Source organism: Apteryx mantelli, chromosome 22, assembly GCF_036417845.1.
Source record: "Apteryx mantelli isolate bAptMan1 chromosome 22, bAptMan1.hap1, whole genome shotgun sequence".
NCBI classification, from domain to species: Eukaryota; Metazoa; Chordata; class Aves; order Apterygiformes; family Apterygidae; genus Apteryx; species Apteryx mantelli.
In genome coordinates this window covers 6,113,497-6,126,088 of record NC_089999.1, presented here as the reverse complement: position 1 = coordinate 6,126,088, position 12,592 = coordinate 6,113,497, and the positions used below count along the sequence as shown (strand labels likewise).

At 36.5% G+C, this 12,592-nt stretch overlaps 1 protein-coding gene across 1 annotated transcript in view; it reads right to left on the bottom strand.

The window, feature by feature from the left end:
* ZZEF1 (zinc finger ZZ-type and EF-hand domain containing 1) overlaps positions 1-12,592 on the bottom strand; it is a 62,144-nt gene that overhangs the window by 45,745 nt on the left and 3,807 nt on the right. Inside the window, exons 2-12 of the mRNA XM_067309888.1 lie at positions 11,950-12,094; positions 10,713-10,907; positions 9,697-9,868; positions 8,829-9,028; positions 7,587-7,797; positions 5,470-5,586; positions 4,600-4,778; positions 3,458-3,556; positions 2,329-2,420; positions 1,125-1,273; positions 458-569 (exon numbers count right to left, since the gene is read on the bottom strand). Coding sequence (XP_067165989.1) covers positions 458-569; positions 1,125-1,273; positions 2,329-2,420; positions 3,458-3,556; positions 4,600-4,778; positions 5,470-5,586; positions 7,587-7,797; positions 8,829-9,028; positions 9,697-9,868; positions 10,713-10,907; positions 11,950-12,094 — 1,671 coding nt within the window. The remainder of the gene's footprint in view (positions 1-457; positions 570-1,124; positions 1,274-2,328; positions 2,421-3,457; positions 3,557-4,599; positions 4,779-5,469; positions 5,587-7,586; positions 7,798-8,828; positions 9,029-9,696; positions 9,869-10,712; positions 10,908-11,949; positions 12,095-12,592) is intronic.

Genomic DNA, 12,592 nt, shown 5'->3' with positions numbered 1-12,592 from the left:
TAATTATAATATAATTATAAAATATAATAATACATAAGGGTTAAAATAAAATAAGGGTTGCAGAATTTGGCCCTAAAAGAGTAAACGCTGTAACAATGCAGCTGTTAATTGTTCTAGATATTAAAATACAGTAACAATCACATCATCCTTTTTAGAAATCTCTCTTCATCATAAAAACCACTAATGCACACATGAGCACATAATTTTGCATTAATTTTGATCCTGAAGCACCATGCAACTGAAACTAAATATGTGTATACACACAGAAAGAATGCAACTCAGAGGACAAAAGTCAAATCATCCTTTTAACCAAGAGTCCATTGACTTTTACCTCTATCCACAAGAGTTATCCGTGCATACATAAAAATTATGTTTATTTCAGCTGGCATTACAACAAAGCACTGAGACGACCCTCTGCTCACTGTGACGAGGCTAATGAATTCTCACGGTTTCTTACTTGGGAAACTCTGCATTGCTGCATTTTGACATCAACCTCATCCCATTCTTCTTCCACCTCAAACCAGCCGATAGGATCATCATCTCCCAAATCATCACACGAACAACTGCTTCTGGGTATAAAAGAATTTAACAAAGTTTTCAAAATAAAATGTTTAAAGAAACTGCCAAGCTGCTGTTATGCTACTAAAGTATTTTCAGCATGTTATGGCTGTAAAGGTTAGAGAGATGAAACAGAAACTTTCACATACACAAACTCTTGAATATACACGCTAAGAATATTTTAAAAATCATTTAATTTGTTTTAAGGAAATCTTTTTTTAGCCATGGACCCTAATTTCCCCTCATTCCTAAAGTAATTTAATAAAGGCTAATTATAAATGGTTACTGCTATCTGTTATCATAGATCTGCACCTGAAGTAGAGAATTTGTTTTGTTATATCCTTTTTTAAACAGGTCTTTAAACTGAGAGGCTGAAAACAATAGCTATATGCTTTTTCCATCACAAACATCAAATTAATATTCGATGAAGTCAGACAAGTAGCCATTAAATGATGCATTACTTTTTAAGTTATTCGGAGCAAATCTCAGTAGTTCAAGTAGCATTGCAAAAAGGTTTGGTATAATATTTACTTTCAGTGTATTCATGACAAAAAGCCCACTTATACCTGTTTTTTAAAAATTGCTTAAATTCCTGTAACTTCCATTTATCATAGCTTTCAAATCTTCTGAAATGTTCCTCTGCGTGGAATTTTTCCGAAGAGCTATTATAGGCAAACACCAGCCCACACTGGGCCCCAATGGCACCTCTTCGAACCTAAAAGAACAAATCCAGAGCAATGTATATAAAAGCTGGCGATAAAAGAAGCTGTTGCTTTCACAGAAAAGAGTTACAGAAGGCAACTAACTACTGACAAAACTGATCTCTGGAATCACACTATGGTTTTTACCTAAAGAAGAAAACTGGAACACAGTTTAGGGAAGTGTTATGAAAGCTTTTGTAACCCACACAATAAGGATCACATGTACAGCTAATGTTCACTACAGTCATCACCCTGCTAGTACCCTAACAATAGCTATAGCTTCGCATACTAGTTCTCATTCTAATTTTATATACATATATGCTTTTTTATAAAAAAAAAGCACAAAAACGAAATTATGTATCCTGATGTTACTACACTGCAATGTTAAAACAGCTTAGTTGTTGCCTCTCCAGCTCCAGTTAGGTTTTACTTACCGGAAGTCCATTCACGTTTAATTCTCTTGGACATTGAAATATGCATCCATGTTCTAGGAATTAAACTACCACTCTGTCTTAAGTAATGAGTAAGTAAATAAATTCAGTTCAGAAATCTCATTGCAGTTGTCTCCTGACCATGAGAATTGCTCACAAGACTTTGCTTTTAAACACAATAAAATTGTTCTAGGTGTTCAAATAACACTGATGCATCTGAAAAGAATTCAAAAAACCCTACATTTAATTTGAACTCTCACACTGCATCATGAAACCTACCATTCGCAGAGCTGCAAATTTATTTTAAATATAAGGTACTTTTTAGAGTGAAACCATACACCTAGGATTAGAAACCATACACCTAAGATTCACTGGCTTGAGTATATTGTAAAGATACACACAAAAGCAACATAAAATAAATGGCTCTCTTTCTACTGCATGCTCATGGCACCTTGAAACAATCTCAGATCTCCATTTCATTAAGTTTCCTCTCATTTACACAAAATCAAAACCCAAACATAATACTATTTCAACAACAAATTAAAATTTCAATTCATACAAGAGATTTTTTTAATTCAACACTACTGTTAGGGAAAAAAAAAAGCCTTCTACTTGAAAAGCATAAGGAAACTACATACCTTTATTCTAATTTGTGTCACCTGAAATGAAGATTCGGTGCCAGTAGAAAGAATGATACTTGCTCTGGTCTTCCCAGTTTCGGTAAGAAAACCTAAAGACGCAATGGGAAACAGGATGAAACTGGAAGGATTGCTAGTGCAAAAAGCTTGAAAAACTTCTAACATTGTGGGAAGAGGGTGGGGATCAAAGTCCAAAACTGTACTAGTGAAATGCCATAGCTGATCTGAAAATGTTTCCAAATAAAAGGGTAAAAGACACACAGAAAGACGGTATCATGCTAGTATATTCTCCCGCAGCGCCTACAGACATCTCTCCAGTGTCTCTCTTGGGACTTGAAATTGCTGCAGATATTGCAGTGTTCCCCTACTAAAATTTAGTAATAACTCCCAAATATTATTTTGGCTTGTGGCTCTATTCACAGATAACTCAGTCTTCCTCAAACTGTGACCGACATCAGAAGACAATCCACAAAACAATTTAAAAAATTGAAACAATATGCACAAGCAAGCAAGCAAACAGGTAAAATAGCATTTAGAATGTGCCTAATTTTCTGTCATAATAGCTTTCATTTAAAAGTAGTAAGGCACAAAATAGTACACAGGTTTTTCCAGAAAGATTAGGAGGCACTTCAGTTAAAAAGGACGCTGAGAAACACAAACCACCTTCCTTCAGTTGTGTCCAGTGCATATTTTAGAATATATTTTATTAACAAAGATAAACTTTAAAGAATTAATAGTTATGTATAATGACTGAAAACTTCAGTGATTTCTACTATAGGTCTCCATCAATATTTGGGAAACGAGCTGTGAGTGATTCATGACTTCTCCCCACAAAATATGCTCTAGTATAATTTTCTTTGTGACAGCTTACTGCTCACACATCCACATAGAGGGTCAATAATTCCTCCCCCCAAACCCCAACCCGTTTTCAAAAATGAACCAGTTCTAGTTTGCAACAAGGTGAATCTCTGGAATTTACATGCAGTTATACACAAACCTTCCATATTTTAAAACTATCAAGCAGTGCCGAATATATAAGCAATGGCACCACAGCCTTGTTAACGTGGAAAATCCAAAATGCTTCTTTGTGCCTGGTTGAACACTCTAAAATTTAAGTCTTTGCTCTTACCATCTCCCGTCCATGGCTCCACAAGCAGGTTTTCAGGTCCTGATTTATCTTCTTTTCCCTTTACATCGCATGCTTGCAAGGTTAGTCGCAATGGTTTTCCTAAATAAGCACATCAACAGGTTTGTCAGCTTCATAAAACATGAAACCTGTTTTCCAGCTTTCGGTTCTTCATACAGAAAACAATTGAACTAAAAGAATCACAAAACTATGAGCTTTTTACCACTGTCAGACAAAAAGGAGGAGGAGCTGGAGTGTAAGAGATATGCTAGTCTAACATCATAGCTAAAGTTTTAGATATGGACAGAAGGACACAAACTCATGACGGCTGATGTTCCTTCAACTACTTTCCACACTTTGGAATTCACAATACATGAAGTACCACTCTTTTGTTGCAAAAAGTAACAGTTATTTGGAGAAAACTGAGCAAATTTCAAAGCTTTTGAAAGGGAATACTAATATTACAACTACAAAGATATTTAATGTAATATTTGGCACAAGCCAAGCAGTCCTGACAAAACATACTACCAGGCAAACAAAGGGAAAAATTCTTCAGCGAGAAAAATGATAACCTCAGGAGCTGACACCCTAGAAAATATAGATTTACCAAACAAGTACAGTCAATACTTACAGCAAAATCATACTGCCTTATGCCATAATAAACACTCTCAACTTATCACAGATTAATTTACAAAAGTGAAAATAAAAAAAATTGTACATAGGTGCTAATGACATTATTTTTACACTTGAAACAATTGCACATGCAAATGTGTGCAAGAGAGATTACTTACTGAAGCTAAACAGGGGGGAAAAAAGTGTACTGTTGGGAAAAAAAAATTGCAAATGACACCAGATAATTTAATACAATACAAACACTATCACGGTCTTGATTTAAGGGCCACTGTCTACGAAGTTCATGCTTTTTCCCTCAAGATGACACCACCTGGTTTGATTCTTGGATCACAGAAGGCTTATCTGCTACCAATTTGTAGGGCAGTTAAGCTTCACAAGGCATATCTTCTTTGTGACAGTCGTTATATAAGCCTTGTATAATTTTAAACCTCAGCAGAACAAGTAAAACAACTTAGAAAGCTGTATATTGTATTAAGTACACTGAGTAAAGGATCCAGCAATTATTCATTTACCATATTTATACAGCAGGTTCTGTCTAACTGTGGCCATAGAAGCGATAAGTGATGAAGCCTTGTATGGAGTGTCCAGATGATCAGTGATGGTGCAAAGGGAACTTATCACTTTAGCAACACTCCCTCTGGCTAAGGCAAAGGCCAAGAGTGTGAGTTCAACCTCTGGAGTGGTACAACAACTGGGGAGAAACAAAAAAAAGAAAAGAATAAAAAACAGATATGGAAGAAAATTCAGAAAAGAAACCTGAGTTAGAGAAATCAAGTACATTAAGTACAACTTTAATATGTGATACCTGTTTCTCATACAGTAACCTATCTGGAGAACTCTTTAAGACACCAAATTATAAAACCTAGCAGCTATGTGGCTTGCTGCTTGCTGGAATAAATACTTGGCATCTCATTTTAGAGAGAGTTCTGGAGAGCAATGAAATGTCCTGTTCCATGCAGACCCAGTCCCCAGAAGGAAAGCTTTGAACTGAATCTGGCTATCCGGATGCTCTGCTTTTTCCCAGATGAGATGAGGACCAGTGAACACAGCCTAAACTCCCTGCACAAATGGACACTGGCTTCTTAGAGGTGTTGCGTTTTGCAGCAGATTCTGTGAAAAGATGGTTTCTTCAAACAGCAGTCACTGTTGCAAAGCCCACAGGCCCCTTCGTACTAGCGGCCAAGCCCTACGTCAGGCTGTGGCAGCAGTCTCACCAACTAGACTACTTTTTGACAACAGCTATCCCGGCTCAGTTTCCTTTTTCCTAGTATCAGTATTCCCAGCTTGGCCTACTGTCCATGGCCAGCGGTGCTCTGTCACAGTATAGGGTCACGTAAACAAAACCAGCCTTTGATCTTTGAAATACATCAACACAATCTCACCTTGTTATTCTTATAAGGAAGCTATCGACTTCTTCCAAAACATTTGGAGATAAGAAACTTGAAAAATCTGTAGAGCCTGGTGTTAGGGACAGAGGTGGCATGTGTTGCAGTGCTTTCCTAGTAAAAAAGATGAAGCATAACATCAGAACGCTGGACAGAATCAAAGAAAAAGTCTTCTAAAACGAATGAGAAGTTTGAATCTTTATACTTCAATGATTAGGTGTCTATAGGTTCTTTCTGTGTTCAGAAGCTATTTACACAGATGATAATATTTTCAAAAGGAAAAGACAGCATTGCATTCTAGCTGGAGAAAGTTCAACAACTGTTAGGTAATCTTGAATCTCATAATCTCACAATCTCACATTTAATGACCCACAAGTAAATCAAGGGGTTTTGAAACAAGCCTCCTACAAACAGCATCAGAAATAACTTCTAAACGTTTCTAAATACTACCTTTAAAAGTTCTAGAATTTAGCAAGAATGTCCTTCCTATTAATCCTTCCATTAAAAAAAAGGAAAGATTGCCTTTAAATTCTTTCAAAATAATTATGAAAACTAAGAAGCTTATTAGCCGAGATCAGATTTTTTGTTCGATTTCCTAAGGTAATGTAATAACTGCTGAAAATAGGAATTCTTAAAAAAGATGTGCTGCCACTGTCTCACTCAAACATTATTCAGTTATTAACAGTAAGATAATTTGCCTTTTGGGCATAATTTTCATCTATATATACAATGCATACTGTTAAATATTCCAATTCTATTCTTCCTCCTTCCACATTCTATTAGTTTTGGCTAAATTCACAGTGAGTTAAAATTTGCTAATTTAAAAAGAAAGATAGAACTATACTGTATGCAAAACAAATAAGCTATCAACAACCTTGAAATACCCAAATATTTAGGTTAGTGTTAAAAAGTCTTTTAAGTTTCTGTTTCAAAGGATTAAGCCATATATAGTAATATTTTAGTAAAAAAAAACTCAATTAGGTAAGCAATAAATAGGGGATAAAGATGAACCAAAGCAGGTACTAAGCAGCACACAAGAAACAAAATAACATCTAGACTAAGATTAAAATAACATATCTGGATTATCACTGAAATAATTTGCAACTGTGTAATGCCCAGTTGTCCAAAGTGGCTCTTGAGGGTGGGCAGTCACATCAAAGTAATTCTAATTCTGAAGTTTGGTTTCTGGCTTTTTAATTCCGAGCACTGAATTCATAACTCCTGAATGCATGTTTTCAGTCAAGATTTCCTCTTTTTAAAGTTTTTAGGCCCTATTAGCCCAAGATTCACATTATACTTCTAACAAATATCTGAACTGTAGCATAACTGAAGGTCCTCACTTTTAGCAAAGCTGTGCAACTACAAACCTTCCTCCGGCAGACATAAGCACGTATGAAGTTATCTAAACTTTAAAGAGGTTTCATAGACAAGACAAATTGCAGATAGGCTTCATGGACTTTAGCCTGCAGTACTCATTAACCTAATGACAGTGGTGCTCTTAAGCCTGGTGGCATCACGCTCACTAAGCTCTATAAAAGTTGGCGTGGGTGTGTTGCGATTTCATTAGGATTCCAATCCTTCAAGTCATCGAGCAGAAGGGTTTGGCAGCTGGACAAGGAAACGTTATACAGCAGAGCAGCCGATCACCACAAGACAAACATCTGCACGGAGATACGGCATATACCCTGCTTCCTCCCCGCGTAACTCATGGCGAGGCATTACACAAGCAAAAATTGCTGAAAACAAGCTAAATTGAACTCCTTGCAAAAGTGGAAGGTGATCAATATTCACAAGCGACAAAGTTAACGACAGAAAATCAGTTAATTTTAGGCTTCTTGAAAACATTATGAGCCAAAGGATAGCTAAAAACAACTCATTTTTTTCAGTATTCATTCAGTTATGACTGAACTACTAAGTTACTCACAAAGGATAGGAGAACCATATTTGTTTTGGTATGTGCAAAAGGATAAAGGAGAAATATCAAAATTTAAACAATCTGGTAGTTAAGAAGGTGTTTAAACACTTTAATGGAGGGAGTGGAAACCAGTTACACGAGGTAGATTAGTTGACAAAGGCTGGAAGTAGTCAAAAAGACAAGGAAGTTTGGTACTTACTGAGTATTTTGTAAGATAGTGTGAACAAATGCTGGATTTGTTTCCATGGAAGCCGTTACCAGAGAGGTCAGCAGAGACCAGTACCAGATAGCCGAAGCATCACATACTGAGACGCCCACCTTCTTAACTCTTTGATAACCAACTGCCCTGAGTCCATGGATTCTAGTATCACACCCATCACTAAGGCAACGCTTGATATTTATCTGTACATCTGTCAAAAACACAAAATAGATTTTTTTTCCATTTCTTCCATTAGACCAGATGTAGAAGAACTCAAACATTCAAAACAAGAATTACTGTGAAACCTCTTAAACAACTATGCATGTGTATTTCTTCAACATGCACCTAATGAGTTGGAAAATCTAGCTTCTGAATGGCCTACTGTGATCCATTACGCTGTAGTATGGCCCTGTACTGCTAGAAACTAGGAAAAAAGGAAGTAAAAGACCCTCAAGGTGGAAGTCAAATCACTACCAGTACTAATCAAACCCGAACAGGAAGCGTCCTTGGGAGGGAGGAGGACAGAAGTGGGAAAAAGGGTAAAGCATAAAAACAAATTTTTAGAAGTTACAGAAAAATTCTCACAGAAGTTCTTGACCATTTTGCATAGATAACATTCTCTTAGTTATGTTTGAAGAACAACATGCCTGCCGCCTGCTTCTGTAGCTGTGAAAGTTTATCTTAGTGGAAAGCATCAGTTTGAGCTGAAGGGACATTTGTGAAGCTTCTTTGGAAAGAGCAGCTTTGCTGTGATTGATTCCAAAATAGCACCCACAGATCTACCAGGCTTAAAAATAACACTACTTAGAAAACCTTAGCTTAAAACCTGCTTCACTAAAGTCATCTGACTGCTCTTCAGAGTTTTTCTAGAAAAAAAAAAAAAAGGTTTCTCAGAAGCTGATTTTTTTGTTAGATAATAGTATCTAACATATGGTTTCACTCTGCAAGCAAAGATATCTTAAGATGGCCCAATACCTTCAAACTGAGAGGCTGAAACTGCATCTTAAATCATTCCAGCTATTCTACCTTTAAACTGAGTTACAGACAGATGCCATGAGAAAGACGCTTTTATGGGTTAATCATTAAACTACAATCAAAATAATTTCTCTGACCCAAGAGCTAAGTCAAAAATTTCTGCTTTAATGACTGACACTTCAACACAGCACTCTATGACATACCCAACCTTTCACCTTCAAAAAAGAGCAACAAAACAATACACCAATGGTATGTTTATTGACTCACACATCTGACTAATGTTAGCGTTTTCCAACAGTGTTACGTAGCCAGTGATATTGCTTGGAATGTGAACATCTCGGACCTCCTGGAGACTGCTGGCATTCCTTCCCACCGCCACCGTAACTTGCTGTGGCATGTAACTCTGGTCATTAGCTGCCACTGCAATGGACAGATGTCTCAAAACAACATCTGGTTTCATCTTTAAACTGCAAAGTAAAGAAGAAAAACAGTTCTTGCAAAGAGAAGATAAGTCAAATGCTACAATTTTAGCTAAGCCTCACCCAGTTTTCACTTTTGCAAGTGTAAATAAACCTGTTGGAAATTATCTAATAATTGACAGACTTTACCACCACTGGGTCACAGCATACAAGTTAAGAAAACTTGTAGTTATCTTAAAGTCATCTCTGATAGTTAGACTGTAGAATTTTCTATTGTCCAGCAGCATTTCAACTGAGAAGTCATTTCTCCAAAATAAAAATGTAGTTTGTTTGTTTGTTTTAAAAAAGGTACATCCTCAGATTTATTATCAAACAACCACTAAACATTTTTGTTTAAAGATGCAGTGATTTTTCTAGATTGTGGCAAAGCACTGCCATTCAAATACCAAGCACTGCATCTGTAACACAGGTCGGAAAGCTTAGCTACAAAACAAGCATATGTGTCAGCATGAAAGAGGCATATATCTTACAGTTGAATACTTTTCTTGGTGGTTAGGCTTTTAAACTTTATGCAAAGATTAGTATGACTTAAGTTTTCAAATCAATTCATCTGTCATTCAGTAATTCACAGCTTTTTTCAGTTACACCCCAGTGGCTGCAAGACCTATAAGGACTAACAAGCCTGAAACTCAGCTGCGTATTGGAGTGTCACGCACCGTATCCAGTGTGAGCGAGCACTCCCATCTGACTGCCAAAACGATGTTGTTTCTCCATTTGTCATCTTGTCGATATCAGCAGAGTTGGATGAGGTTTCTATGTGAGTATAGCACTTCGTGACAGATTTCAGTTTGTCCGACTCTTGATTACCATTCAAGTCACTGGGGTATTCTGTAAAGGTAAAGAAATCACTCATAATGTTCTTTTTCATTTGCTTGTTTTGAAGAATTGCTATACCTTACTAATAATTAAGTATCTCACAGAAATGAGCTTGTTGGCATAGAACACAACTCCTATAAAATTTCTTGAAGCATTTTCTATATAAAATAGAATACAGCAAAGTTTCATTTCAGATGAAGTCATGGTACTCTTAATCTACCACCTGCAGTCTGAAAGTACCTATCTTGCCTGGAGCTCAATAGCCTTTTCTTACTGGCCTCAACAGTGCTTTACTAGAATTATGCCAATATCTAAATGGATGAGAGGAAAAATTAAAGATGGAGAAAACCTCAGTCGTAGCTATTCTAGGGAAGGGAAAAGCAGACTGTTTCCCCAAATAACGTGATCACTTTCTATGTGTAGAAGAGAATAAAAGTGCAGGGATCTGAAAATATCATGAAGTCAAGCTGTGAACTCAAGGAGCTCTCCCTTAAGGGTGTGAAGAGTAATTACCACCAGGACAGTCCCATCTGAAATATAATAAAAGATTCACTACTTCCTCCACAAAAATAAGAAGTTTATTTCTTCTACTGAAAAAGTCAACTTCAGGAAATGGTCACCTTCACACGGAAGGTATTTTTCTAGTAAGTGGTAAAAACATTTGACTGAAAAAAAAAAAAAAAGGTGAGAAGCACACAGATCAACATCATGAAAAGCCAAGTCTGTTAAAGATATAACAGTAAAAAAAACCTTTTTATTTTATCTGTAATGTCATCTTCAAGCTATGGTTACACTAGCCATCCTGCAAAACAAACAAACAAAAAAAACCTCCCCAAAACACAACAATTTCACATACCTCTCTCTTTTAGGAGAAGTCGATCTAAAGAATCCTTCAATACAGAAGACCGCATAGTACAAATATTGTTGAAGTACTCCAGCACTGGGTATGGAATAGCAGTACTAGAAATGCGATTCCGGTGCAAGAATCTCAGTATCATTGAAGCATGAAGACCAAGGCGCTCTTTTGATTCGGAAAATATGTCAATAAAACCTAGAAAAATATATTATTTTATTCTTTGTTGCAACATCGGACAGAACTTTAAGCAACCAAGCCATCATTTTTCCTCTCTACATCTTATTACTAGGTAAATTCTAATTAAGTATGGGAGCCAATATTGGAACTACATTCCAGATGAAGTAGCTCAAGTTTACAACATTTAGAACAGGATCATGAAAAGTGCAAGAAAACAAATATGTTACCAATCACTTGAAATGTCTGAAAGGGTTCAAAACAATCACCAAAAATCTTAGTTCTTAAGATTATTTTGCTGTCTCAAAAGCCCCAAACTCTTATCTTTTATATTTTAATATCTAGATGAAATAGATGCTGCTTGGCTGAAGAGTTGATGTACCCACATCATTCACCTTGGGCTATGCTGGCATCTCACTTTGGCATTTTGGATTATTCCCAAAGAGGTGCCTAATGCTTTCCACTGACTACGTAAAAAATTTAAGCTTCTTGACAGCGGTACTCTGAATCACAGTGAAATTAGATGTGTAGAGTACCCTGTGAGTTCTCTCCTCTGACTTTTCTATTAGCCAATTCTAAAACTTTTTGTCCCGGTCCTCCCAGGCAAATCCACCGTAGCCACTTATCATTGAACGCTTAGAAGGAACGCCAGTAACAGATATTTAACCCAGGACTGAAATTCTGGAAACTGACAGTTTAGAAGTTATATGCTACAAACTGTGAAATATGTTTTAGCAGGATTCAAAAAGCCAAACAACAATATAATATTAAGTACACGACTCATCACCTGAAACAGACTCAGTGGAGGATTCTTCCAGTTATCATATATAAGACTGCTACCGTATTAGTTAAGACACACACCACAATTTTGCAAGCAGCTCCCCATTCACAGAGAGAAGAAAATATTGGTTATTTATGAAAGCGAGACAGCTGGCTTGTAATTATGGGAAATCTTTAACTTGAAACAACTTCACTTGTTTGACACTAGGGAAGTGAGAATGACTTGGACTAGAGTTGTGAGAAGATTAGGGAAAGCAAAAGTTTTGGTACTCTGTTCTCATACCTGGGACTAGTGAACAAGCCTGCAGTTGCCTGATTACATGACTAAGCTCCCCTTGAAGATTAGCTCCACTAGAATTCTTGAGAGCCTCCAGCATATTCTCCACGTCTACAGTGCCATCTCCTTCAGCATCAAATTGTGCAAAAGCCTAAAGAGGAATAAAAAAAAGGGAAAAATTATTTCAAGATATTTACTTTAAGCAGTAATTCAAGTTATTTTATATAAACCTGAACAGTAAGCATTGCAAGATTATTAAATAAGATCAAAAGAATCGATTTCCTGCAGTATTGAATTCATGGCAACAAGAAGCATATCCTGGGTGAAAATCTGCAGTTCTTAGCAAGTTTTATGGCACTTGCACTGCCTTCCTATAAAAGTCAACTGTAGTTATGCTTAGGTGGAGACAGCACATCATCTATACCAGTGAATCAGCAGTATCCACCCAGCATCTGTGACTATGAAAAAGTGCTCACAAAAGAACATGAAAAATCTATTCCATTAAAGGGTTAGTTCTAAAAGACATTTCATCCATCACTCATTACTGCTATAGCCACCTCATACTGCATGCATTCAAATTCTTTGGGATTTTAAATATTTTCTTTATTTAAGAAGGAAAGTGCCACTAGGATGAGAATTTTAAAAATAC